Consider the following 24,718-nt stretch of genomic DNA (forward strand, 5'->3'; position numbering starts at 1 on the left):
TTTAGTCCAGGCCCAAATATTTTCCACTACTGAGATAGGACCCTTCTGTGTAGTATACCACATGTCCTAGAAAGTGCAGCCTGCTGAGGATGGTACTGTACATACTGTACCAGGCCCTGACTGTGAGCTGCAGGCGCTGTTTTCTGTCATCCTTCTGGGGGTTCTTTCTGTTTCCCGAGGTGATTTTCTTATGCATGTCAATATGTGAATGGAGCCCCTCCAAGGCTCACCTGTAATTCTAGCACTTTGGAAGGTCAGGGTGAGAGGATTGCTCAAGCCCAGGAGTTCAAATCCAGCGTAGCAAGACCTTGTCTTTACAAAAAATTAGCCAGGCATGGTGGCAAACGCCTGTAGTTTAGCTACTTGGGAGGCAGAGGCAAAAGGATCCCCTAAGCCTAAAAGGTCAACGCTGCAGTGAGCAGTAATTGTGCCACTGCTCTCCAGCCTGGGCAACAAAGTGAGTTGTCTTCAGTTCTCAGGAGTTCTTTTTCTATGCTGTTTCTTTTAGACTCTGACCTCAAACTCTCTCACTGCCTTGCCACTCTCCCGAACTCTTGGCAGTTTCCTTACCTCACTTTGCTGCAGCAGCAAGTTGAGGCAGTCGTAGATGTCCTCGTTTCCTGTCTTCAGGATCTTATAAATTATTGTTAGGCAGTAAGTTCAATCCCTACTATTTCATCTTGGCTGGAATCTCTCTTTAATACGAAAAGTTTATCTGTTAGGCATATTGCACCCCAACTAACTGAAGAAGCAGAGTACTGTGTTTGGTCTGAAATCACAGTCCTCCTATGCTGTGTGTGTGTGCCACTGCCCCCCACCCCCAACAATATTCGCAAGGACTCTGGGTTCTGCTGAGTTAAGCATCTCCCATACTATGACTTAACTCTCTTTTCCTCTAGCCCTTTTTTGCCACACAAAAATATAACTTCCTCTTCCTACTGTGTGTTTCATTTCAGGCCAACATAGCCGAGGTAGAGGTTTCAATTCCTGCCAAGCTGCACAACTCCCTCATCGGCACGAAGGGTCGTCTCATCCGCTCCATCATGGAGGAGTGCGGCGGGGTCCACATTCACTTTCCTGTGGAAGGTTCAGGAAGCGACACAGTTGTCATCAGGGGTCCATCCTCAGATGTGGAGAAGGCCAAGAAGCAGCTTCTGCACCTGGCAGAAGAGAAGGTGGGTGCCTACCCCAGGCAGGGCTCCACTTAGGCCTGGGGATGGGGAGTCATGGAGTCTCTTGACAGGAAGCTTGATCCTTACTCACAGTGTTCTCTCTTCCCACTGTGAAAAATCCCAAGTGTCTTCTTTGGGTCAGGTTGGGAAACAACTTTATAATATACTTTTATACTTATTTGGTTTTACCATTAATAAAAGGCTTTTCTAGGTCCAAATGCTTACATATACAATATAGGAAATTTGCTATTTGGCTTATTCAGTTTTGGGGGGAGCTTGTCTTTTTTCATATATGATTTATAGTAAAAGTTACCATTCTTCAAGTATTGTTCTGAGTTTTGACAAACATGCAGTCATATGACCACAACAATAAAAATTCATTTTCCAGTGCCCCAGAAATTGAACTGCCTTTGTCCTTTGGTCAGAACCCATCTGTGATTATGTTTCTGGATTCTTCTGGTGACACCACAGCTTCATAGAAAGTCTAGAAATCAAGGAGTCTGGGTCCTCCAACTTTGTTATTTTTAAAAATTGCTTTGTTCTAGATCCTTTGCCGTCTATATGTAGTTTGAAATCAGCCTGCCAATTTCTGGAAAATAGGCTCAAATTTTGATTGAGATTGTGTTGGAATCTGAAGGTGAAATTGGTGAAAATTGTTAACTCAACAGTTTTGAATCTTTCAGTCACTTCTCTCCAGTCTTTTTCTTCGTTGGTATTTCATGATTTTTAGTATACAGATCTTGTATATTTTTGTGTTATATTTAACAGATCTAACTATTTTTATATTTTTTAGTTCTATTATATATGGCAGTGTTTTTCAGTTTCCACTTGCTAGCATGTGAAAATACATTTGATGCCTTCTTAGTGGCTCAGCCTGTAATCCCGTGCCTTGGGAGGCTGAATTGCCTGAGCCCGCAGGTTTGAGACCCGCCTGGGCAACTTGGTGAGACCTCATCTCTACAATAAATCAAAAAATCAGCCGGCTGTGGTAGCACGCACCTGTAGTTCCAGCTACTTGGAAGGCTGAGACGGAAGGATCGCCAGAGCCCAGCAGGTCGAGGCTGCGGTAGCCGGGAGCAGCCACTGCACTCCAGTCTGGGAAACAGAGTGAGACTCCAACTCAAAAAAAAAAAAAGAAAAGAAAATACATTTGATTTTTGTTTACCAACCTTACTTCATGAGCCTGCTAAATATAAGGTTCACTTACTGGTGCTAGTAGCTTTTTTATAGATTTTTTTTTTTTAAAGAGGCAGGGCTTCACTGTGTTCCCCAGGCTGTTCTCAAGCTCTTGACCTCAAGCAATCTTCATACCTCAGCCTCCCTGTATTGGGATTCTAGGCATGAGCCAACAAGCCTGACCAATTCTTATTTTATATGTAAATATCATGATGTCTGTTAATAGGCAGTTAACTTTCTCGCTAATTTAGAAGCCTTGTATTTCTTATCTAATTGCATTGCTCAGGCTCTTCATTACCGCAACTAATAGCCTTGGTGGGGAAGGACAGGCTTGCCTTGTGCAAGGTCCTGGGAGGAAAGCATTCAATATGATGTCATCTGTAGGTCACTGGTAGATACTCTTTGTCAAATTCCCTTCTATTCTGAGTTTGTAAAAAGTTTGGCAGCGGAATGAATTTTGATTTTGTCAGATGCTTTTTCTACTTCTTCTGTCATGATTATAATACCTTTTTTTGTTTTGTTTTTTTGAGTAGGAGTCTCACTCTGTCGCCCAGGCTGGAGTGCAGTGGCACGTTCACAACCACTGTAGTCTTGACCTGCTGGCCTCAGGGTGATCCTTCTGCCTCAGTCTTCCAAGTAGCTGGAGCCACAAGTGCACGTCACCACATTCAGCTAATCTTTTGATTTATCGTGGAGATGAGGTCTTACCATGTTGCCCAGGTTGGTCTCGAGCCCGCGAGCTCAGGCAGTCCTCTCACCTCTACTTCCCAAGGTGTTGGGATTACAGGCATGAGCCACTGTGCCCAGCTCATAATGCATTTGTTAGATTTTCTTTTTTTTTTAACTGTTTAGCCCACCTTGCATTTCTGGGGTAAGCTCCATTTGTTTTAGATAGGTTGTCTTTTACCATACTACTAGATTGGATCTGCCTAATGTTGGCTTTTAAATAATGCAGCTACTTGTGGGTGTCTTTGTCTGAAGAGTAGCAGTTTATCTAAGTGGTGTTTGATGAAACCTGCACATAAAAGATACCAATGCTCAGTTATTTAATGTTTCATGCTAGCAGATCTTTTTTTTTCCCCTCTGTATTCTTCATGCATGTAGGCCAGGTCTCCAGTGTGGAGGAAGGCAAGAGGAGCACTTGTGAATCTGAGTTGTGTAGAGCAGTGTGTTCTTGTGTCCTCCTGGATAAGTCTGCCAAAGACACTGATGTCCTTAATGCGGTCACAGTGTCAGGGGTCTCTCCAGGACCCTGATTTCTTGGTGTCAAACAATGGCCTCAGGTTACCATGAGACCACTGAGGGCTCTTCTTTAACTGTTGCCATGGGTGACCTGTGTCTCTCTGAGCTTGAGCTTGGAGAGTGGCTGGTTTTATGTGGACTAATCTGTAGCATTTGTGGGAGGAAAGGAGGACTGACCCAGGGAGCACTTTGCATATGCTTGGTCTGGAAGCTGGTGGGAAGAGCGGAAGTATGGTAGTGGGCCCTGGGGCAGCATGCTTTCCGCTCTGCTGGATACACTCCACTTTTGCCAGAACCATCACACAGCATGTTTCCAGGTCCCCCTGTGCAGATCACAAATGGCTTGGAGAAGTTTGGTCATTGATCATGTGTAGTAGGACAGGATTCTAAGCAGGATTCTTCATTGTCAGCATCTCTCCAATGGCTGTGAGAAAAGGAGGATAGTCTGTCTAGGTGTAAGTCTGTTTGATTAGGTGAGGTATGTTAGCCCCATTTTGGGCATGTTGGTGCAATACCAGGACACTATAAAGGAAGCCCTACACCTCTGTCCTCTAGGCCCTTTTGTTCACTTGCACTGTGGTGCAGGCAGGTATTGTTAGCCTAACATCTGTGGGGTTGGTTTCTGCAGCAAACCAAGAGTTTCACTGTTGACATCCGCGCCAAGCCAGAATACCACAAATTTCTCATTGGCAAAGGAGGTGGCAAAATTCGCAAGGTGCGTGACAACACCGGAGCTCGCATCATCTTCCCAGCGGCTGAGGACAAGGATCAAGATCTGATCACCATCATAGGAAAGGAGGATGCTGTCCGGGAGGCGCAGAAGGAGTTGGAGACCTTGATCCAGAACCTGGTAGGAAGTGGGCTTTGGCTGCAGCTCTGCTGATGCTGTTAGTGGGTGGTTTGTCTTTCATTCCTTCTCTCAATACTGCAGGATAACGTGGTTGAAGACTGCATGCTGGTGGACCCCAAGCACCACCGCCACTTTGTCATTCGAAGAGGCCAGGTCTTGCGGGAGATTGCTGAGGAGTATGGTGGAGTAATGGTCAGCTTCCCACGCTCCGGCACACAGAGCGACAAAGTCACTCTCAAGGGCGCCAAGGACTGTGTGGAGGCAGCCAAGAAACGCATTCAGGAAATCATTGAGGATCTGGTAGGTGCCTAGGAGGTTCAGGTGGATTCCCATTACCAGCTCAGCAAAGCCATGAGCAGATGTTCCCCTGAAGGGGCTTTCTTGAGCTGTCTTCCTTTCTTAGCATGTCTGGCCTCTTTCCTAAGAGTTGATGACAATACTGCCTTTGAGAAGCACCTTTTATTCTTTTTAATGAAAATACAATCTATAGAAAGGATCAACCAGCTTTCTTCTCTTCTCTATGAAGGAAAGAGAACAGATTGAGGGAAAGAGGGGATGTCACAGTGAATGGAAAAGTCACATGGAAATGTCAGCTTTTTTTTTTTTTTTTGAGTCAGAGTCTCACTCTCACCCAGGCTAGAGTGCAGTGGCACATTCACGACCACTGCATCCTTGACCTGCTGGGTTCAGTGATCCTTCTGCCTCAACCTTCCAAGTAGCCTGAACAACAGGCGCACGCCACCACGCCCAGCTAATTTTTTGATTTATTGTAGAGATGAGGTCTCACCAAGTTGCTCAGGCTCATCTCGAACCCATGGGCTCAGGTAAACCTTGGCTTCCCAAAGTGCTGGGATTATAGGCGTGAGCAACAGTGCCTGGCCATGTCAGCTTTTCTAAAGCAGCATTTATTTATTTATGTATTTTAGTTTAGTTTAGTTTGAGTTGGAATCTCATTCTGTTGCCCAGGTTGGAGTGCAGTGGCATGCTCACAGCCACCCCAGCGTCAACCTGCTGGACTCCAGTGATCCTTCCACCTCAACCTTCCAAGTAGCTGGAACTACAGTCACACACTGCCATGTCCGGTTATTTATTTATTTTTTTAAATTGTAGACACAAAGTCTCGCCAAGTTGCCTGGGCTGATCTCGAACCCGTGGGCTTAGACAGTCCACTCGCCTCAGCCTCCCAAAGTGCTGGGATGACAGACTGAGCCGCCAAGCCCGGCCTGTTTATTTAGAGTCAAGGTTTCACGCTGGAGTGCAGTGGCACAATTGCAGCTCACTACAGCCTTGACCTGGGCTCAGGCAATCCTTCCACCTCTGTCTCCCAAATAGCGGGGATTACAGGCCCATGTTAACTTCTCTGGCTAATTATTGTGTGTGTGTGTGTGTGTGTGTGTGTGTAGAGATGAGGTCTTGCCATGTTGCCTTGGCCTCCCAAAGTGCTGGGATTATGGGCATGAGCCACCGCACCTAGCTTAAAACAGCCTTTAGAGAGTGTTCCTTCCTCTGTGTTCTCTGGTGCTCCTCTGCCAGGGCCCTGGACATATGCCCTTTCCCAATAATCGAACCTGATGGCTCCTCATAGATCAGAGGTTACAAGTCAGAATGTCCCATGCACCTGCTGTTGTGGCACCACCTCCAGGGATGACACCTTGTCTTTTGTAACACATCTAAGGAGACTTGCCCTCTAGAACCTGCCCCATGCCCCTCTTCCTTGGCGCCCAGTCGCACCTAGAGCTCTGGACATCCTCAGAGAAGGGGAGTGTCTGTGTTAACAAGTGGCTTACCAAACTGGAAAAGTGAAGAAGAGTGTTGTAAGTAGGCCCAAAGGAATTTAATCTTTGCTCTTTTCTTTTTTGTGTGTGCCTCCCTCCAGGAAGCTCAGGTGACAGTAGAATGTGCTATACCCCAGAAATTCCATCGATCTGTCATGGGTCCCAAAGGTTCCAGAATCCAGCAGATTACTCGGGATTTCAGTGTTCAAATTAAATTCCCAGACAGAGAGGAGAATCCAGGTGGGTCCCCTGTTTGAACCTGTGCTGATTCTTTTATGGTGTCCTTCCCCGTGTGAGGGGCTGTCATGTGTCCTGGTAAAGCTTACTCCTGGCTCTTTGCTGGAACACCAGCCATCCTTGTGTTCTGTGGGCTTCCAGAGGCTTAGCATTAACTCCCTGGTCTTTAAAGGTTGGACCACGTCAATTTTCATGGGATGACAAGGTACCCTTCATGTATCCCAAGAGACATGGGTGATGAGACCAGAAATGCGCAGCACCTCACCCACAGGAAGCCTCAAGTCCAGGTGCACTATTACTCACAACATCGTTTGGATTACATGTATGATGAAGTTTCATAAGCTCTGCCTAGAGCAGCCTTCTCTCTCCACACTCCACATTGCCAGATATGTTCCCTGTGAGGCAGGCAATTGCAGCCTCTGATGGTGTGGAGGGTGCTATCCAGGTGACTGACAGCTCTTCTAGAGCTTTTTGTACACTGTTTGTCACCTAGTTCTGCTTGTGCTCCCAGTGATAGCGGAGGGTGGATGGGAGCAAGAAGAGCCAATGTGGTTGGTGGTACACAGGTGACCTTTGGGACAGGGTTGATATGAGCAACATGACTGGTGATGGGGAGGTAACCTGTGGGATGCAGGGATGGTCACTCCTCCTTCCCACTTGCTTTGCATATGTGAAACAAAAGGTGTTTTCTCCTCTTTGTGGCTTACTTGATCTGTCTGGGCTAGCAGGTGACCTGCAGCCTGCTGAGTTTACTTGATGTTGTCTATCATGGCATCCAGGAAGCATGGCATACATAGCTCTCTGTTTTTCTGAGAATACAGGCTATTTTGAGTAGGAAACTAATACAATATTGTACCTCATTTATGTTTCATACTTAAATAGGTAGCTATTTTGAACTTCTACGTTTTGTTAACATGTTATGTTAAAAAAAAATTGAGTCGGGCTCGGTGGCTCAGCCTGTAATCCCGCGCCTTTGGGAGGCTGAGGTGAGTGGATTGCCTGAGCCCACGGGTTCGAGACCCACCTGGGCAGCGAGACCTCATCTCTACAATAAATAAAAAAAAATCAGCCGGGCGTGGTAGCGCATGCCTGTAATTCCGGCTACTTGGAAGGCTGAGGTGGAAGGATCGCCGGAGCCCAGCAGGTCGAGGCTGCGGTGGCCAGGAGCGGCCACTGCACTCCAGTGTGGGCGACAGAGTGAGACTCCAACTCAAAAAAAAAAAAAAAAAATTGCACAGAATAGTATAAAGATATATCTTGTGTGCTCATTATCCAAAAATCACCAGTTTTTTCCTTAACCCCTCCCTTTTACATATGTTAGCTTTTTCTAAAAACAGACATTCTCTTGCATAATTAGTAGCACATTTATCAGAATCAGATCTAATATGTAATTCTGTTATCTAATTGCTATCTAATAAATAGTCGGTATTTAGATTTGTCAGTTTTGAAGCCTCCTTCAGAGCAGAGCCTCCACCCCACCTGCCTTACCACAGGAGCATGCTTACTTTAGGCAGGTGTGTTTATTGAGTCTGCTCTACTCATTTATTTACAACACTTGGGTTCCTGAATTCTGTCTTACTCCCTGGGTAAATACTGTTCCGGTGTTTATCTTGTTGCACTCTTTGTCTCCAGTGTGGCCGTGGGGGCTCCTCTAGCCAGCTTCTGTGTCCTGTTGACCAACCCTTTTATTCTTGGGGCTCTTTCTGTGTGGCATAAGGAAGGAGCTGGTTTATGTTGGCCTCTCCCTAATTATCCCTCTTAAATCTCTTAAAGCCCTCCCCACTGCCTCATGGTCAAGCTCCACATGGCACTGGGCCTGTCTGTGCTCCTTCTGTGACTTGTTAAATCTCAAACCTCTGCCATAGTTGCCCTGAGCTCCATTTCAGGGTAAGGAAGGTGAACACAGAGCTCACAGCCCAAGGCCTTCAGTGCCTGCCCCAGGCCTGGGACTCTCTCTCTGCCCCAACGGGGCCCTTAAGAAAGACAGGCAGGTTCTTCCCTCCCTTTTCCACCCAGCACATAGTAGATACTTAACAGACATAAGGATTCTGAACAAAACATGGAGTATCTTTGGCAGTTATCAACTGTCCCTTTTTCCCTAGTCCACAGTGTAGAGCCAGTTGTCCAGGAGAATGGGGACGAAGCTGCGGAGGGGAGAGAGGCCAAGGAGGCTGACCCCGGCTCTCCAAGGAGGTGTGACATCATCATCATCTCTGGCCGGAAAGAAAAGTGCGAGGCTGCCAAGGAAGCCCTGGAGGTGAGTTTGACCCCTCTCTCTCCTCCCCTAAGGTGCCAGTCAGTGGATATCTGGGGGAGAGGTGTGGTCTGAACGGAAGGATCTCAGTTGCAGTGGATCAGATGTGACCTCCAGCCTCAGTTTTCCCCCTGAAGACTTAGCTCAGACTTGTGAAGATGAGCCATCTGTGTGGTGGGTGTTGAACGCCACCCAGGTGGTGGGTGCTGCCCTAAATGCTGCAGTGCCACAGTACACAAAATTACATTGGAGTGGAGAGAGACAGACAAGGGTGGTGCGGATGGTGTGTTGGGGCTTGAATAGAGACAGAGCAGGTTGGCAGTGGTCCAGCAGAGTCCCCTGGGCTTTGGCTACATCCATCATGACCTCAGGAACGTGCCAGGAGTCCTTTCATTCCAAGCAGGCTTCAAGGGGACTGCTCTAATTCAGAAGAATAGGCTTGGGGTATAACGTCTGAAATTTTTATCTGCCAGCATTAGCCTAAAAACTGGGTTCCTAATTCTCTTTTCAATCTCTTTTATTGAATTAAAGCTCCTGGTGACATGATTAGTCAAGACATAGTGCTATCATAGAACTGTTTCCCTTGTGCTTCATGGAGCCATTACTGGATTTACTGGGTTACTGCCCTCAGCTCCCACAGCCTAAATATTACCATCTTCCCTATAGGCCTTGGTTCCTGTCACCATTGAAGTGGAGGTGCCCTTTGACCTTCACCGTTACATCATTGGGCAGAAAGGAAGTGGGATCCGCAAGATGATGGATGAGTTTGAGGTTAGACCCCTTTCCCTGGAGGCCATGTCATGGGAGTGGGCTCTCATATCCTCTCCTGAGTGCTGCTGTCCTTCATCAGCCTCCAGTTGGTTCCACCTCCTACTGCTCTGTCTGATTGAGCACTGACTTTCTTCTATGGTGGTTGGGCTTCCCTCTCCCTCCCTCTGGATCCTAGGGTCAGATGGACTCCTTCCCACTCTGTGGGTCCTAGACATCAGGTCAGCGCCCTCTCCACATAGGTGAACATACATGTCCCAGCACCTGAGCTGCAGTCTGACATCATCGCCATCACAGGCCTTGTTGCAAATTTGGACCGGGCCAAGACTGGGCTGCTAGAGCGTGTGAAGGAGCTGCAGGCCGAACAGGAGGACCGGGTGAGCGGGAGATGTGGGGGGTCTGCCCAGAGCCACAGTTCTCCACTTTGGGCACACTTTAGGATGTAGGTGAACTCTTACAGATTTCTAGTTATACCTGACTGGCTGGAGGCGAGACCCAGGCAATGCCAGGGTGCAGCCACTTCCAGAAGTCTTACTGTGGAGTGAGCTAAGAGTATGACTCTTCTTTTAATATAAAACAGACAAAGTTAGACTTCTGTGTTAATTTGCGGTCTCTCTTAAAACCAAATCAGAGGCCAGGCTCGGTGGCTCAGCCTGTAATCCCAGCGCTTTGGGAGGCCGAGGTGAGTGAATTGCCTGAGCCCCACCCGGTCAACTTGGCGAGACCTCATCTCTACAATAAATCAAAAATTAGCCGGGCTTGGTAGCATGTACCTGTAATTCCAGCTACTTGGAAGGCTGAGGTGGAAGGATTGCCAGAGCCCATCAGGTCGAGGCTGCAGTGGCCTAGAGCGTGCCACTGCGCTCCAGTCTGGGTGACAGAGACTCCAACTCAAAAAAAAAAAATCTAAATGTGGTACCTAGGTTTTATAAGAAAAGTAAAAGTTAGGGGAGGCTCCTAATCATGTGCCATGAAGTCAGGGTGGGTGTCAGGGGCCCCACTGATCTCCAGCATGGGGTGGCCACAAGCTGAAGAAAAAGTGACTGCTTGCTAAGTAGGGATGAGACCCCACCTTGCCTCTGGAGGGCTGGCGTTGGAGGGATTACATGAGTGATGCACTACAAGGCAGAGGGAGAGTGTATTCTGGAAACTTAAAGCAAATTGTACTAGGGGTGACTGACTGTTCACCAAAGGCCATACCTTTCCATTTTTCCAGTTAGTGTGTAGAGTCTAGTGAAGGAGCAGAGCTCATAAACCTATTCATACAATCAGTGTGCCCCATGTGGACTTTGGATATGTTCTGTCCTCTAGCCAGCTCTAGAGTTTGGCCATGGACATCCAGGGGCTGTCCCTTGGTACTTTTGCTGCCCTCTTCTTGGCCTGCTTCTGTACCCTAGCCCTACAAGACCTAGAATATTTTCTTCATATTCACCAGATCTCTGCTTCACAGATTAGGAAAGTAGGACCACAAGCTCAAATGACTCACTGCCCAGCCCTATCAGTTCCTGAGCACAGTCCTCCCCCTCAGTTACTAACAAGACCCTTGTCCATGCCCTTTGTTGGAGAATTTATATGCTTTGTATGGGGCAATCAAGTCCTCTGGTTCTCATTATTAGCAGAAGATGGAAGGTGGTAGGGGTCAGACCAGATAGCTAACTATGCTGGACCACAGGGGTTAACAGAAAACAGGAGTCTTCCTTTGATTTCGTAGGCTTCAGCAGATGTATCCCAGCACCAGGGTGGAAGGGAGACTGGGGCCACGGGATGGTTCAACTCTGCCTCATTTTCACTTGTTTCATTTGTAGGCTTTAAGGAGTTTCAAGTTGAGTGTCATTGTAGACCCCAAATACCATCCCAAAATAATTGGGAGAAAGGGGGCAGTGATCACCCAAATCCGCTTGGAGCATGATGTGAACATCCAGTTTCCTGATAAGGATGATGGAACCCAGGTAAGAATGACCACTCAGGTGGTAGCCATGGTTGGAGCGAGCACACTGAGATCAGATAGGCCCCTAGTGACCTTTGCCTTGACTTGGGAACAGTAAACACTTGTGCCTGGTTCAGAGTGGCAGGTCTCTAAGGATCTGATTTCAGCTTGGGGTTTTGGCCACATTTTGGCATTTGCCAGTGGGTGAGGCATCCTCAGCACCAAGTATTATTTGGGGCCTTGGGCATCTTCTCCCTTGCCTCTCCTAGCAGGTGAGTAGGGACACCTATATGTATAGCTCATTCACCCATCACCTGGGCCTGAGGCTCCCAAGGGGCTCTTGGGAAGCAGGTGGACATGAAACAACTGCCAGAGTCTGACTTCTCTGCAGCCCCAGGTAGACGCTCTGTTGTGCTGGCTGAATGGTCCCTAGTAAACTCCACTTGTTACTTTCTCCACATTGCAGCATCCCAGCCACTGACTTTCATGGCCTGCTGCACTCAAGAACAGAGTGAAAGGCAGTGCCATTTCACCTCACACCCCCACTCTCACATACATGTGGGCCTTCCCTCCCTCTCCCAGGCTGCCCTGCTAGAGCGTCCACTCACTGGACATGAGCCGACACAGCCTTGCATGTGGTGGGTGCCCAGCACACCTTGGTGGCCAGTCACTCCGGCTCCCAGAAACGGTTCCCTGGAACCTCTACCAGCAGATCCCTGGGCATCTCTGTGGACCACACCCTGCCTCATCTTTTATTTTTCTTTTTTTTTTGAGTTGGACTCTCACTCTGTCACTGAGACTGGAGTGCAGTGGCCGCTCCCGGCCACCGCAGCCTCGACCTGCTGGGGCTCCGGTGATCCTTCCGTCTCAGCCTTCCAAGTAGCTGGAATTACAGGCGCGTGCTACCACGCCCGGCTAATTTTTTGATTTATTGTAGAGATGAGGTCACACCAAGTTGCCCAGGCGGGTCTTGAACCCGTGGGCTCAGGCAATCCACTCACCTCAGCCTCCCAAGGCGCGGGATGACAGACTGAGCCACCAAGCCCAGCTACCCTGCCTCATCTTACTCCCACCACCTCACCTTCTGTGATACCCTAGCCTCCTGTTTCTTTTTGAATCTTTGAGTCTCTCACACACATCATTTCAGTAAATCAGCCAGTACAGGAGGGATCATCTACAGTCCATGCTTCCTCCTCCTGCTCCTAAGTCCTTCCTCCCCAAGTACATTCAATAATTTGTAATAATCTTTATCATGCAGGTTTAGCTCTTTTAAACCCCTTACCCTCACCACCTTTTATTTTCCTCTACTTTTGCATATAACTATCAGTTTTTTTAAGGTATCTTTTAACATTTAGACTATTTCAGTTAATATACCATGAGCCAAGTCTGGTAGCATGACCACATTATTTTTCATACTCAGCTTTTTCCTGTGAGAATTATACTTCCATTTGTCAAGTTCTGTTACTGGCAGCAGTGATGGCTAGTAGAGGTTCTTGGCTCTACTGGGCCGGTGTTGGGTGGGACCCACTTCCTCCCACTGTGTGACATTTGCTTCAGTCTGGACAGGAGGACTTTCCTTCTCTCCCAGCTTGGGTCTTTCTGTTCTTCCATTTCCTTTCCAGGCATTTGTCCTTGTTTCCCAATTCTGTTATGTGTTGTTCTTATATTGTGGATGTGCTGTTTTTTCCTGTCCTAGAGAGTGTGATTACAATTTGCCTATTTTCTTCTACATTCCTGAACTGTCTGGTTGTCCTGTTCACCCTCTGTCTGAGTCTGGTGGCGTCTCTTGCCCATTTGTATGGTTTGAGGGAGACCTGAGAAGCCAGGCTCTGAGTGAGGGAGGGCCTTGCCATGGGTGAGGGACAGCCAGCCAACCAGTCTCCAATGCAGAGGCTTCTCCAGAGCACAGCCTGAACGGGCAAAGAAGCAGGAGGCCAAGGGACTGGGGGACGTCTTTGCCCCTCTGTCCTTGGATCTAGAGCTCTCACCTATCAGCATCTCTCCTTTGTCTTTGTAGGCAGGTGTCCTTTTCAGTCCTGTAATTGGTGACCTTTTTGGTGGGGTTTGGGAAGGGGCAGGAGCTAAGTAGATGTTATCCTGTGTCATTTTAAATTAGCCATTATGTTTTTCACTTTCTTTTTCTGAGCTGATGAGTGTTTCCCCCTCAGGTGAGGCCTGATGGCGCTCAGCATCCATGTGTCTGTGCTTCCTTGTCTCACTCATGTCTGGGCCAGCACTTGCCCATCTTGGGAATCCCAACAAGTCATCCCCTCTTTTCTGACTTCATTCTCCTTTTTTAGTCCCAGGACCAAATTACCATTACAGGGTATGAAAAGAATACAGAAGCTGCCCGGGATGCTATATTAAGAATTGTGGGTGAACTTGAACAGATGGTTTCCGAGGACGTCCCCCTGGACCACCGTGTTCATGCCCGTATCATTGGTGCCCGTGGCAAAGCCATCCGCAAAATCATGGATGAATTTAAGGTGAGCCCTGAACTGACTTGGAAGCACAGCATATGAGAATCCCCTTCTCCCCAGCGACTGCTTGGCAGCCTAATATCTTCCTGTCTAAGCTGCTGACCACCCAGAGTCAGGAGGGAGATGAGGGTGTAGCCGTCCTCTTAGGTGCTAAGGTAAAGCACCCTAGGATGCTCGCTGCCCTGTCTTCAGGGCTGGTCAGTACAGACGACAGTGCTGCCTCCAGGCAGTGGGCTGAGAGGTAGCACCCCTGCGGTGCCCATTAGGAAGGCAAGGCTGGACATAACCTCACAGGTTACCCAGCAGGTTTCTTAACCTACAGATGGGAGCTTCACACAGCAGTGCACAGCCCGTACCCTGCTCCTTGTCTTCTGGGGAACTGCTCTTGAAATGCACTGGTTTAACTTGATGTGAGGGTGACTTATTTGAGGGATCAACTGTGAAAACCAGATTTTAAATTTTCACTAGCTCAGAGGGAAAACTCTTTGCTAGAGGTAGACATAACTGTGACCCTTTGGCCAAAAGTTTTCATTCCTCAGCTGACATCGTATGCACCTTCCAGGTGGACATTCGCTTTCCACAGAGTGGAGCCCCAGACCCTAACTGCGTCACTGTGACGGGGCTCCCGGAGAATGTGGAGGAAGCCATTGACCACATCCTCAACCTGGAAGAGGAATACGTGAGTCCCTGGTGGGCGGGGCCCTCAGGGAGGCCTCTGGCTCTGACTGGCACATGCAGGGGTGGGCAGGTGGTGGGGCCAAATGTACCTCCCCGGGGGTGCTAGAGTAGGCTCAGCAGCCTGACTCTTGTCTCCACTCTGTGCTCTGCAGCTGGCAGATGTGGTGGACAGTGAGGCCCTGCAGGTGTACATGAAGCCTCAGGTACACGAGGAGTCCAAAGCACCATCCAGAGGCTTTGTGGTGCGTGATGCGCCCTGGACTGCCAATAGCAGTGAGAAGGTCAGATGGTATTTCTTCTGCTCTCCTGGGGGAGACGGGTGGGTTCTATGTCCTCAGTGTTCCATGGGTGCAACTACTGTGGAAGCCATTGAGAACAGGGCAAGTGACCCCTACTGAAGCTGTGTCCTCTCTCTGTACAGGCTCCTGACATGAGCAGCTCTGAGGAATTTCCCAGCTTTGGGGCTCAGGTGGCCCCCAAGACCCTCCCTTGGGGTCCCAAACGATAATGATCAAAAAGCAGAAACCTCTCCAGCCTGCTGACCCGAACCCAACCACCAAACAATGGTTTGTCTCAATCTGACCCAGCGGCTGGAGCCTCCGTAAATTGTTGACGCTCTTCCCCCTCCCGAGGTCTCACAGTGAAGCCTGGCATGGCCGGCTCTGTGTGCGGCCGGTTTGGGGCCTGGTCGACACCCAGTGCATGCTCAGGATCTGCTCCCTGATACTTGGCTCTGGGCGCTCCACTGTTTTAACACTAAACAAAGGTAATTGAGCATTTCGTGATAACACAGACTCCAGCTTCCTGGTCCACCCAGCATGTCAGTCAGCACTCTGACCTTCATTACGAGAGCTCCTCAGCTGTGGCTAGGATTCGACTTCCTGTGTCATGACCTCAGGAAATAAATTTCCTTGACTTTATAAAAGCCAAAACGTTTGCCCTCTTCCTTTCCCACCTTCCTCCTGCCCATTGCCTGTCGTCCAGACCTTCCTTTTTGTAGAGTGCAATCAGCCTCCTCCAGCTGCCAAAAGCCTCCTTAGCACAGATGACAGTGTGAGAGGAAGGCCTGGCTCTGGACAGTGGTAGGTTGCTGTCCTAGAGCTAGAGGGGACCCAAAAGGCAGAGGGTGACTTGGGTTCTCAAACAGTCCTGATTTTACCTGCTGTGGGATCTGAAAGCACTAAGGATCTCCACCCACTCAGCCCGCCCACCCCACCTTCCCCCATTGCTGCACCCTCGGCTGAGGTCTGGTGAGCAGAACCTGGAGGTGAGGTTGTGTGTGTACCATCTGGGTCCCTTGTGGCTATCACAGTATCTGCTGTGACCTGAGACATGCTCAGGGGCAGGGGAAGTGGGGGCCATCCACTTATCCTGGGTGGGGGCAGCTTGCTTTTAGGTAACAGCTCGGCTTGTTCTCACCACCTGCAGCTCCCCTGCCCTGGACACCATGTGTTCAGCTGCCTTCTTTCTACCTCAGCCGGCGTGGTAGTGGTCTCCTGTGTAGTTTGTGCCACCCCATATGCTGTTCTTGATTTAGACACTTCTGGTGGTTGTGGGTTTGCCACGAGTTTGGCATGGGCGCTATGTGCCGAAGCTCCAGGCTGGCACCCTCCCTCACCCACAGGTGTGTCAGTGGCCAGTGGGCCAGTCCAGAGGGTACTCTTCCACCCCCAGCCCAGACTGCCTGGGTGCTGCCTGCAAGCCCCAGGTGCAGGTCCCAGCTGGTTGGCCTTGAGTGGCAGGCTTCATGATCCACAAAGGGAAGCAGAGTGAGGACCCAGCAAGCAGGTGCTGAGAGCCCATGCTAGCAAAGGGAGGGTCCATGCTTCCTCAGATGCGTGGCAGGTAATTCTGAGTTATGGATCACCAGCCCTGCCTGCAAAGGTGCCCCCAGCCAGCCTTGCTGAAGGTCTACCCTCAGAGGAAAGGTGGTCCCACACAGAGGCATCTGTGTCATGTGAGGACCAAGCCTGTGTCCTAGATCTCTGGGTCTTTTGGTCTTCCCATCCCTGCCTCTTTCTCCACAGAGGTGACTGAGCCACTAACAAGTTGTCCTGTCTCAGATACTTGAGTTCTAGAAAAGCTGACTTGTGCCCATCCATCTCATAGCCCTTTCCTGGGGACAGTCACTTCTGCCTTGACACCCTACACCCAAAGTTTCTCACTCAGTTTGGTAATTCAAGCTTGGTCATCTTTAGACTCGGGAATTCCTAAATAGACCCAGAATTGCTTAACCCAAGTCTAACTTCAGTTGCCTTGGCAAGGTCCCCATTAGCTCAAGCAGCCCTAACTATGCCCCTTTCTAGGAATCATACATTGGGATACGAAAGTACATTTCCTTCAGCGGAATAGCCTGGGTGACCCTGAATTAGGTTGAGTTGATAGAAACAGGAAAGAAGGCAAGGTGCTTCTTGCCTTTCCCAGAACTGTCTCCTCCATCTTGACTGGGGAGCCTTGTAGGGGAAGGACTGTCACCTCTTTCCCATCTGCATGAGTTTTAGAACTTGCATCCCCTCCCTGGTTTTTCCAGCTCCCTCTGGTATCTATCCCAACCTGATCTCCTACAACATCTGGCCCCTATACCCTCCCCCCCAAAGATAAATTTTAAATTCTCACAACAGATTTTTGCACATCTCTGTGTATTGCTAAACGTCTTAGATGCAATCCCTTTCCTAAGCTGTTCAGGGGTCTCTTTTTTTTTTTTTTTTTTTCTTTTTAATGTTAAATGAAGGTTATGAAATGACTGTATCCAGGCCTGTCTCCCTAAGCCTCGGTGCTGTCAGGAGAGCCCTGGGCAGGGATAAGGAATGTGTGTCCTTTTCCTCCTTGTTGAATGTCTTCCATATCATATGTTTCCATAGCTACAATCCATCCCTTGGCCTTAACTTTGGAATTTGGAGATTATATGCAAACATGTGTAAAGGGTCATGAATATGGATGACACTGGAATTTTATAAATTCTAAAATAAAACCCAAAACCAGATGTAGTGTGCTGGACCTCATTTATCATGCTACTTGTGTGTTATTCCTATGATTCTTGAATGGTACCTGGACATCCGTGGATAGTTCATCTTTAGTGTGATTCCCCCAGCTGTTCTCAATACTGTGTTTGATGCCTCCTCTGGTTAAAAATGTTGGTGAGGATGTTGTTTAGAAGGAGGCTTTTTCTGGAGAGTAGGTTTGGCAGTAGGCATCACAGTATTTTAAAATCTGCACATGCTTTTTGACACTTCAGTTATATTTCTAGAACAGGTGTGTGTGTGGCACAAGCCAGTGGTGGTCCTAGTGAGGGGATCATGGCCTGTTCTGTCTCCTAGCCACCACCCAGTCCCAGTCAGTGGCTGCCCCAGAACGCTCTCACGGTTGAGGGTAGATAGCTGTCCTTACAGAGCAGTACAGTTCTTATGTAAAACCTGCCACTTCCTTTAGCTCAGAATTCTGCCTGAACTATCAGCAAACCTCAGTGGCATTTCCAGGAAAGGCTTTTGGTGCTCAAGCAGATGCTGGGCACTGGGGCAGTTTCCAGCTCATGGGTGGTGGTAAGCTGAGCAGGAGGGAAAGGGGACAGGCAGAGGCCTCAGTTGGAGAAGGACCGAGGGAGGCTGAGGGGAAGGAGACACTACAGTCATCCATGTGGTCAAAAGTACAGGGAAGAGTCAACAGAGCAAGAGAATGGGTATCCTCTGCTGCTGAAAGTGGGCTGGTCACCACCTGGGACATTGTTTAGCAGTTCCCATTAAAACCAAACATGTTTTAAATATGCTGTTCTAAATATGCACCCCACACTTGCAGAAAGACTCAGCCAAAAATGCAGCGGCCTGGCAGAGTGGATCAATTGTAGCAAATTGCTTGATCACTGGACAGAGTTCAAGGCTGCAGTGAGCTGTGTCTTGCCACTGTGTTTCAGCCTGGGTGATAGAGTGAGACCCCGACTCAAAAAAAAAAAAAAAAAAAAAAACCAGCTGGAAGGAAATACATGTAGATTTTGTAATAAAGGGATTATCTGGTGAAGGCACATATGGAATGGCTGAGTTCTGTGTAAAGTGCCCGAGGCTCACACTGCCTGGCAGGTGTGTGTAGTTGGTATCCTGTCAACGGTGTCCAGCCCCGTGCCCTCTAGAGTCCTTTATCCCTACCAAAGGAGCTCTGACCCAAATGCAGAACATGATGCTCTTAAAAGCTGGTAAGCAAGTAAAAATACAAAAGAAATGCCATAGACAAGCATGGTTTCCTCTAAGGTCAAGTGTCTACTCAGGTTAAAAATGTTGAATGTTGTTTATAGAAGGAGGCCTTTTCTGGAGAGTAAGTTTGGCAGTAGGCATCACAGCATTTTAAAATCTGCACATGCTTTTTGACACTTCAGTTACATTTCTAGAACTGTATCCTAAGGAAGTCAATAAAGATGAGCACAGATGTATTTAAGGTTGTTTATTCCAGCATAATCTGTAATGGCAAAGGAACAGAAAAGCTACAATCCCACAGTAATGGACAGCTAAATTAGGAAATGTGGGTGGAGCAGCACAGCAGTTAATCAAGTTGATAGAGAAGCCGACCAGGAAAAATTCCTGCAGCTACTCAGCAAAACCAACACTGTGTGTCCTGCTGTGATTGAGTTTAGAAACAATTACGTATGAACCCACAGAAACTGGAAGAAGATCCACCAAATGTTATGGAAATACACCTTCCTCCCAAGTTTTCAACTTTAACAAGGGAAAAAAATCTCATTCCAAAACCTTCCCCATTTGGGTGTGTGCCATGTGTTAGGTCCTAAGAAACAGAGGTGATAAGAGCACGCGTGGCCCTGGCCCAGCAGCAGGAAGCCAGATAGAGGGAAATTTTGTTTTAATGTGACTGCCACCAGAGAAAGTTAAAGGGACACTGTCAGAGACTGTTGATAGTAGCCCGGATGGAAAGGAGGCCAGATTCAAGAAACGCAAGAGAATAATCAAGAGGACTTGGGTAATTGGGGATGGAGAGACGGACGAGATGACCCCTGCTGTGTCCTGGGTACACAGGGTGCAGAGTCTGAGCTGGGTTATGTAGGCATTCAGGTGGGGACTCTGGGCAGGGCAGGAAGAGATAAGGGTGGGTCTGAAGGAGTACAAGAGAGGATGGCCCTGCACTGCACCATTAGAAGGTCAGCATCATGACCAGGGACATTAAGGACCCCAAAGTCCACCAGCCTGATTGGCAGAAGTGTTGTGTTTAGAGGGCTGAGGGGTTGGTGGGGAGGCCACCTCCTGGCCAACACGGGACAGAGTCAGGGGGTGCTTGCAGGGGCCCCTTGGGCTTCGGTTTGAGAAACAAAGGGCCTTGTGAGTTAAGGGACAGGCTCTGTGAGTGGAGAGTTGGGGGCTGGGGAGACGTAGGCAGTGTGCCCAGAGATGAGGGCACAACGGAAGCCAGCATCTCAGAGCCACCACCTTGAGGAAAAGAGAGAAAGGACACTGGCTCATGGGGCTCAGCAGACGGCAGCTCCCCTGAAGGCCTCTGGATATCCTCCAGGCACTGCTGCTGGGGACTGGGAACCCCCAAGGGGTGACCTGTAGGGCTGAGCTGGGGTCGGGGACAAGTCAGGCTGGGGCCAGGAGCAGTTATGGCCTCCAAGGGTGCGGTGGGTGGGCTGCGGCTGTTCCTTGAACAGTCCCCTCTATGCAGGATGGCAACACCCCTGTGACCTCAGAGGAGAAGGGATGTGAATGGAGAGCCTGGCTGAGCCTGGAACCCTAGGTCTGTGGGCCCAGACTTGACTCTGAGCCCTGGGGCTGGTCATTCTTTGCTCCGTTCATTCCAAAGAGAGCCTGTCTCCAAGAAAGGGCAGAGGAGGAAGAGCCATATGAGAAACAGTGCCTGAAAAGGCTTCTCACCCCACGTGCTGCTAGCAGGAAAGCATGGGCTGGGCCCACCCACCAGTTCAGTCTAGGTTCCACACTTGGAAATGTGCCCCTAGAGGATGGGGGAAGGAGAGGGCTGGGGGCCAGAGGCTGGGCAGGGGAATCACCTCGTTCTCAGCCAGCGCCTGCTTAGCCAGGTAGTACTCCCGCTTCACTTTGATCTCCACTGACTCTGGGATGTCTGGTACCAGGAGGTCAAGAACCCGGCCGATGGAGAACACCACGTGCTGGGAATAGGAGGCACCCACCCCACCCCTTGGTAAAGACAAATGCCTAGAGTGGCCTTCACGGGGCTAGACAGGCCTGGGCTCCAGCACTTGCTCCCAGATATGGGTGGAGCTACAGAACAGCTGTTCAGGACCCTCCAGAAGGGGCAGAAGTCACCCTCAGGTCCAGGGGCCCCTAGAGCTCCCATGCAGCCTCCCACAGTGCCCAAGGCATTCAAGTCCATACCACAACCAAGGGGCAAGGCTCAGCAGGGGAAACAAAGGTGCAGAGAAGAACTCTAATTTGACCAAAATGACAGTGGGAAGTTATTGGGTTACACTGACCCTCTCACACCACATGCTGGGATTAGGCAAAGCATGGGCGGGGGACATCATGCCAAGGACAGGGAAGCCAACAAAGGAAATGGTAGGTGCCTAGGCTACCTCAAACACGATGACAAAGGCCAAGCGAATGGCCAGAAGGTTCCAGTAGGTCCGGGAATAGTGTCCATCATCGTCCCGGAAACCCCGATACCTGCAGGAAATGTAGGACTCAGGGGGGAGCTGGGCTGAGTGCTGGCTTGGTGGCAGGTGCCTCTAGAGTCAGGTGCCTCTAGAGTCAGTCCTCAGCTTTTCCACCATTTCCCTCAGACCATGGTGTTCGGTGCCTGGCTCTCCACTGAAGGTGCCTGAAGTAAGAATTATACCCAAACGGGATACTCTGACAATACCTTTAACTTGAACTGGTAGATTCTGCTTTGGATGGGCTGGGTTGTCCCATCCCCCATTGGGCTACATTGGATCCCCACAACAGCAAATGTGACAGTCCTATGAATCTATGCTTCTACAAATGATGTCAGCCTACTTACATGGTAAAAATGTGCCAATCCTTGACCTCTGTAAGATCAGCAGTCTGCTCTGCTCAGAGACTGTGCTTGCCCAGCAAGGCTCTCCCTCACTATAAGCTACATTAAGCTTCACTTGCTGTTTCAGGCTGAGTGATCATCTTGTTATCCTGTCACATCTTCCTGTGTTTCCATCACATGGTAAAGATGTGACATTTTTACATTTTGTAATATAAGCTTACATGTTGCACTCCGTGAAAGCCATTACCAGGGCCAATTTTGTGAGAAGAGAAAAAAAACAGAAATCTAGAAAGTTAAAAAATAGTCATTGGGAAAAAAAACAAAAACCTCACCAAGTGCAATGGCTCACACCTGTGATTCCAGCACTTTGGGAGGCAAAGACAAGAGGACTGCCTGAGCTCAGGGGTTCATGACCAGCCTGAGCAACATGGTGAACCTCGTCTCTACAATCAAAACAAAACAAAACAAAATCAGTTGGATGTGGTGGTTCATGTGGTTCCAGCTACTTGGAAGGCTGAGGCAGAAGGATCACCTGAGCCCAGCAGGTTAAGGCTGTAGTGGCGTGAGTGTGCCACTGCACTCCAGCCTGGGTGACAAAGTGAGACTCCAACTAAAAAAAAAAATAGAAAAAGAAGTCCCTCAATGAATGGGATAAAGTTCAAGTAGCTAAACTGAACACAACAGAAGAGAAATTATGGGAATTGGAAGACAGTTATAATGAAATTACCCTGAATGCAATAGAGAGAGCCAAAAAAGACATAAGAATATGTAAGAGCACTCAAGAGACATGGAGGCGCCGGGCTCGGTGGCTCAGCCTGTAATCCCAGCACTTTGGGAGGCCGAGGTGAGTGGATTGCCTGAGCCTGCGGGTTCGAGACCTGCCTGGGCAACTTGGTGAGACCTCATCTCTACAATAAATCAAAAACTAGCCGGGCGTGGTAGCGCGCGCCTATAGTTTCAGCTACTTGGAAGGCTGAGGTGGAAGGATCGCCTGAGCCCAGCAGGTCGAGGCTGCGGACAGAGTGAGACTCCAACTCAAAAAAAAAAAAAAGAGAGACATGGAGGAGAAATGAGCCAAATGTCTAATGGGAGTTCAAAAAAGGACAATAGAAGAGCAAAGAAGTATTATTTGAAGGAATAAAGGAGACATTTCCTGAAATAAAGCAAGACATAACTCTTTAGATCAGTAGCTCATTTTTTTTTTTTTTGAGTTGCAGTCTCACTCTGTTGCCCAGCCTTCCAAGTAACCAGAACTACAGGCATGTGCTACCATTCCTGGCTAATTTTTTGATTTATTGTAGAGATGAGGTCTCGCCAAGTTGCCCAGGCTGTTCCTGAACCCATGGGCTCAGGCAATCCTCTTACCTCGGCCTCCCAAAGTCCTGGCATTATAGACTTGAGCCACCACACCCGGCCAATAACTCATTCTGAGTCTCAGTGAAAAAATAAGCCCTACCTTGACAAATGCCTTTTAGTGAAACAAATCAAGGAAAATGATTTGTAAAATCATAAATACTGTGACTGCTTCCAGCCAGAAAAGCCGAATCACAAAAGAATATTTCCAAAGATCTGAGGGAAAATAACTCGTGTGTGTGTGTGTGTGAGTCTCACTCTGTCACCCACACTAGAGTGCAGTGGCAAGCTCCCGGCCACCACAGCCTCGACCTGCTGGGCTCCGGTGATCCTTCTGTCTCAGTCTTCCAAGTAGCTGTAACTACAGGCGCACGCTATTACACCCAGCTAATTTTTTTGATTTATTGCAGAGATGAGGTTTTGCCAAGTTGCCCAGGCGGGTCTCGAACCCGCGGGCTCAGGCAATCCACTCACCTCGGCCTCCCAAAGCGCTGGGATTACAGGCTGAGCCACTGAGCCCGGCCCTGGAAAATAACTTGCCTGAGCCCACAGATTCAAGACCAGCCTGGGCAACTTGGCGAGACCTCATCTCTACAATAAATCAAAAAATTAGCCAGGTGTGTTGGCATGTGCCTGTAGTTCCAGCTACTTGGAAAGCTGAGACGGAAGGATTGCCTGAGCCCAGCAGGTCAAGGCTGCAGTGGCCATGAGCGTGACACTGCACTCCAGCCTGAGTAACAGAGTGAGACTCTAACTCAAAAAAAAAAATCTGACAGATCAAGCAGGGGAAAAAAAAAATAGGGATGGAAAATCCTAACAATAAAATTAAGAAGCCAGATCTAATAGGTATATTATAGAACCTTAAATTGTAAGGCAAAAATTCATTGTAACCAGATCATAAGGAAGCTTTGACAAATGTGAGAGCTGTACAACTTATCTATACTCTAAGTTCTCCCACAAACTAACAATTAAACTAGAATAAATGACTTTTTTTTTTTTTTAAGAGATAAGGTTTTGCTATGTTGCCTAGGCTGGTCTCAAACTCCTTGGCTCAAGTGACCCTCCTGCCTAGACCTCCTGAAGTGCTGGGATTACAGGAGTGGGCCACTGTGCCCGGCCTAGAATAAATGACTTTTTTTATAAAGAAGCAAAAAGAAAACCTCATATATTTGGGAACTTACTCTACTAAATCATGGATAAATAAAAAAATCACACTTGAAGTTATGAAATATTTACAAGTAAAGGAAAACATGTACTATCAACACTGACAGAATGAGCATTTTAAAGGGTGTTTTCAAGTAAATTTATAGTCATACATTTATTACTAAAACCTGAGAGAGACTGAAGTAAGTGACGTTTCAACTCCAGAAGACTGACTTTTAAGAGAAAAAGACACACACATGGCCAGCACGGTGGCTCATGCCTGTTAATCTCAACACTTTGGAAGGCCAAGACAAAGATCACTTGAGCCCAAAAGTTTGAGACAAGAAGGAAGGAAGAAAGGGAGGGAGGGAAGGAAGGAAGGAAGGAAAGAAATCTGGAGCAAAATGGAGCCATAACCCCCAAAACATGAGAGTTTAAGAAAATATTATGGACCAGGTGTGGTGACTCAGGTCCGTAATCCCAGCACTTTAGGAGGCCGGGGCAAGAGGGTTGCCTGAGTCCAGGGTTTCAAGACTAGCCCGGGCAACTTGGTGAGCCCTCATATCTACAATAAATCAAAAAATTAGCCAGGCATGGGGGTGTGTGCCTGTAGTTCCAACTACTGGGAAGGCTGAGGCAGAAGGATCACCTGAGCCCAGCAGGTTGAGGCTGCAGTGGCCGTGAGCAGCATGCCACT

At 48.5% G+C, this 24,718-nt stretch overlaps 2 protein-coding genes across 6 annotated transcripts in view; one reads left to right on the forward strand and one right to left on the reverse strand.

The window, feature by feature from the left end:
• HDLBP (high density lipoprotein binding protein) overlaps positions 1-17,542 on the forward strand; it is an 88,678-nt gene extending 71,136 nt beyond the window's left edge. For 2 of the 5 annotated variants that reach the window (XM_008049850.2, XM_021708461.1), the window contains exons 18-29: positions 957-1,175; positions 4,219-4,440; positions 4,522-4,740; positions 6,317-6,455; positions 8,555-8,709; positions 9,373-9,477; positions 9,717-9,851; positions 11,280-11,423; positions 13,702-13,887; positions 14,444-14,560; positions 14,712-14,840; positions 14,981-15,484. In XM_008049850.2, coding sequence (XP_008048041.1) covers positions 957-1,175; positions 4,219-4,440; positions 4,522-4,740; positions 6,317-6,455; positions 8,555-8,709; positions 9,373-9,477; positions 9,717-9,851; positions 11,280-11,423; positions 13,702-13,887; positions 14,444-14,560; positions 14,712-14,840; positions 14,981-15,067 — 1,857 coding nt within the window. In that variant the 3' untranslated portion in view covers positions 15,068-15,484. Of the gene's footprint in view, positions 1-956; positions 1,176-4,218; positions 4,441-4,521; positions 4,741-6,316; positions 6,456-8,554; positions 8,710-9,372; positions 9,478-9,716; positions 9,852-11,279; positions 11,424-13,701; positions 13,888-14,443; positions 14,561-14,711; positions 14,841-14,980 lie in introns of all 5 variants that reach the window. The other 3 variants (XM_021708460.1, XM_008049849.1, XM_008049848.2) reach the window with 2 other exon arrangements.
• Positions 17,543-20,285: 2,743 nt separating this feature from the next.
• The window catches only part of ANO7 (anoctamin 7), a 37,430-nt gene continuing 32,997 nt past the window's right edge, over positions 20,286-24,718 (reverse strand). The window contains 3 exon segments of the mRNA XM_008049860.1: positions 20,286-20,360; positions 20,561-20,680; positions 21,104-21,194. Of these exon segments, the coding sequence (XP_008048051.1) occupies positions 20,286-20,360; positions 20,561-20,680; positions 21,104-21,194 (286 nt within the window).

The sequence above is a fragment of the Carlito syrichta genome, unplaced genomic scaffold, assembly GCF_000164805.1.
Source record: "Carlito syrichta isolate Samal-C Ts95f unplaced genomic scaffold, Tarsius_syrichta-2.0.1 Scaffold138451, whole genome shotgun sequence".
Classification (NCBI taxonomy): Eukaryota; Metazoa; Chordata; class Mammalia; order Primates; family Tarsiidae; genus Carlito; species Carlito syrichta.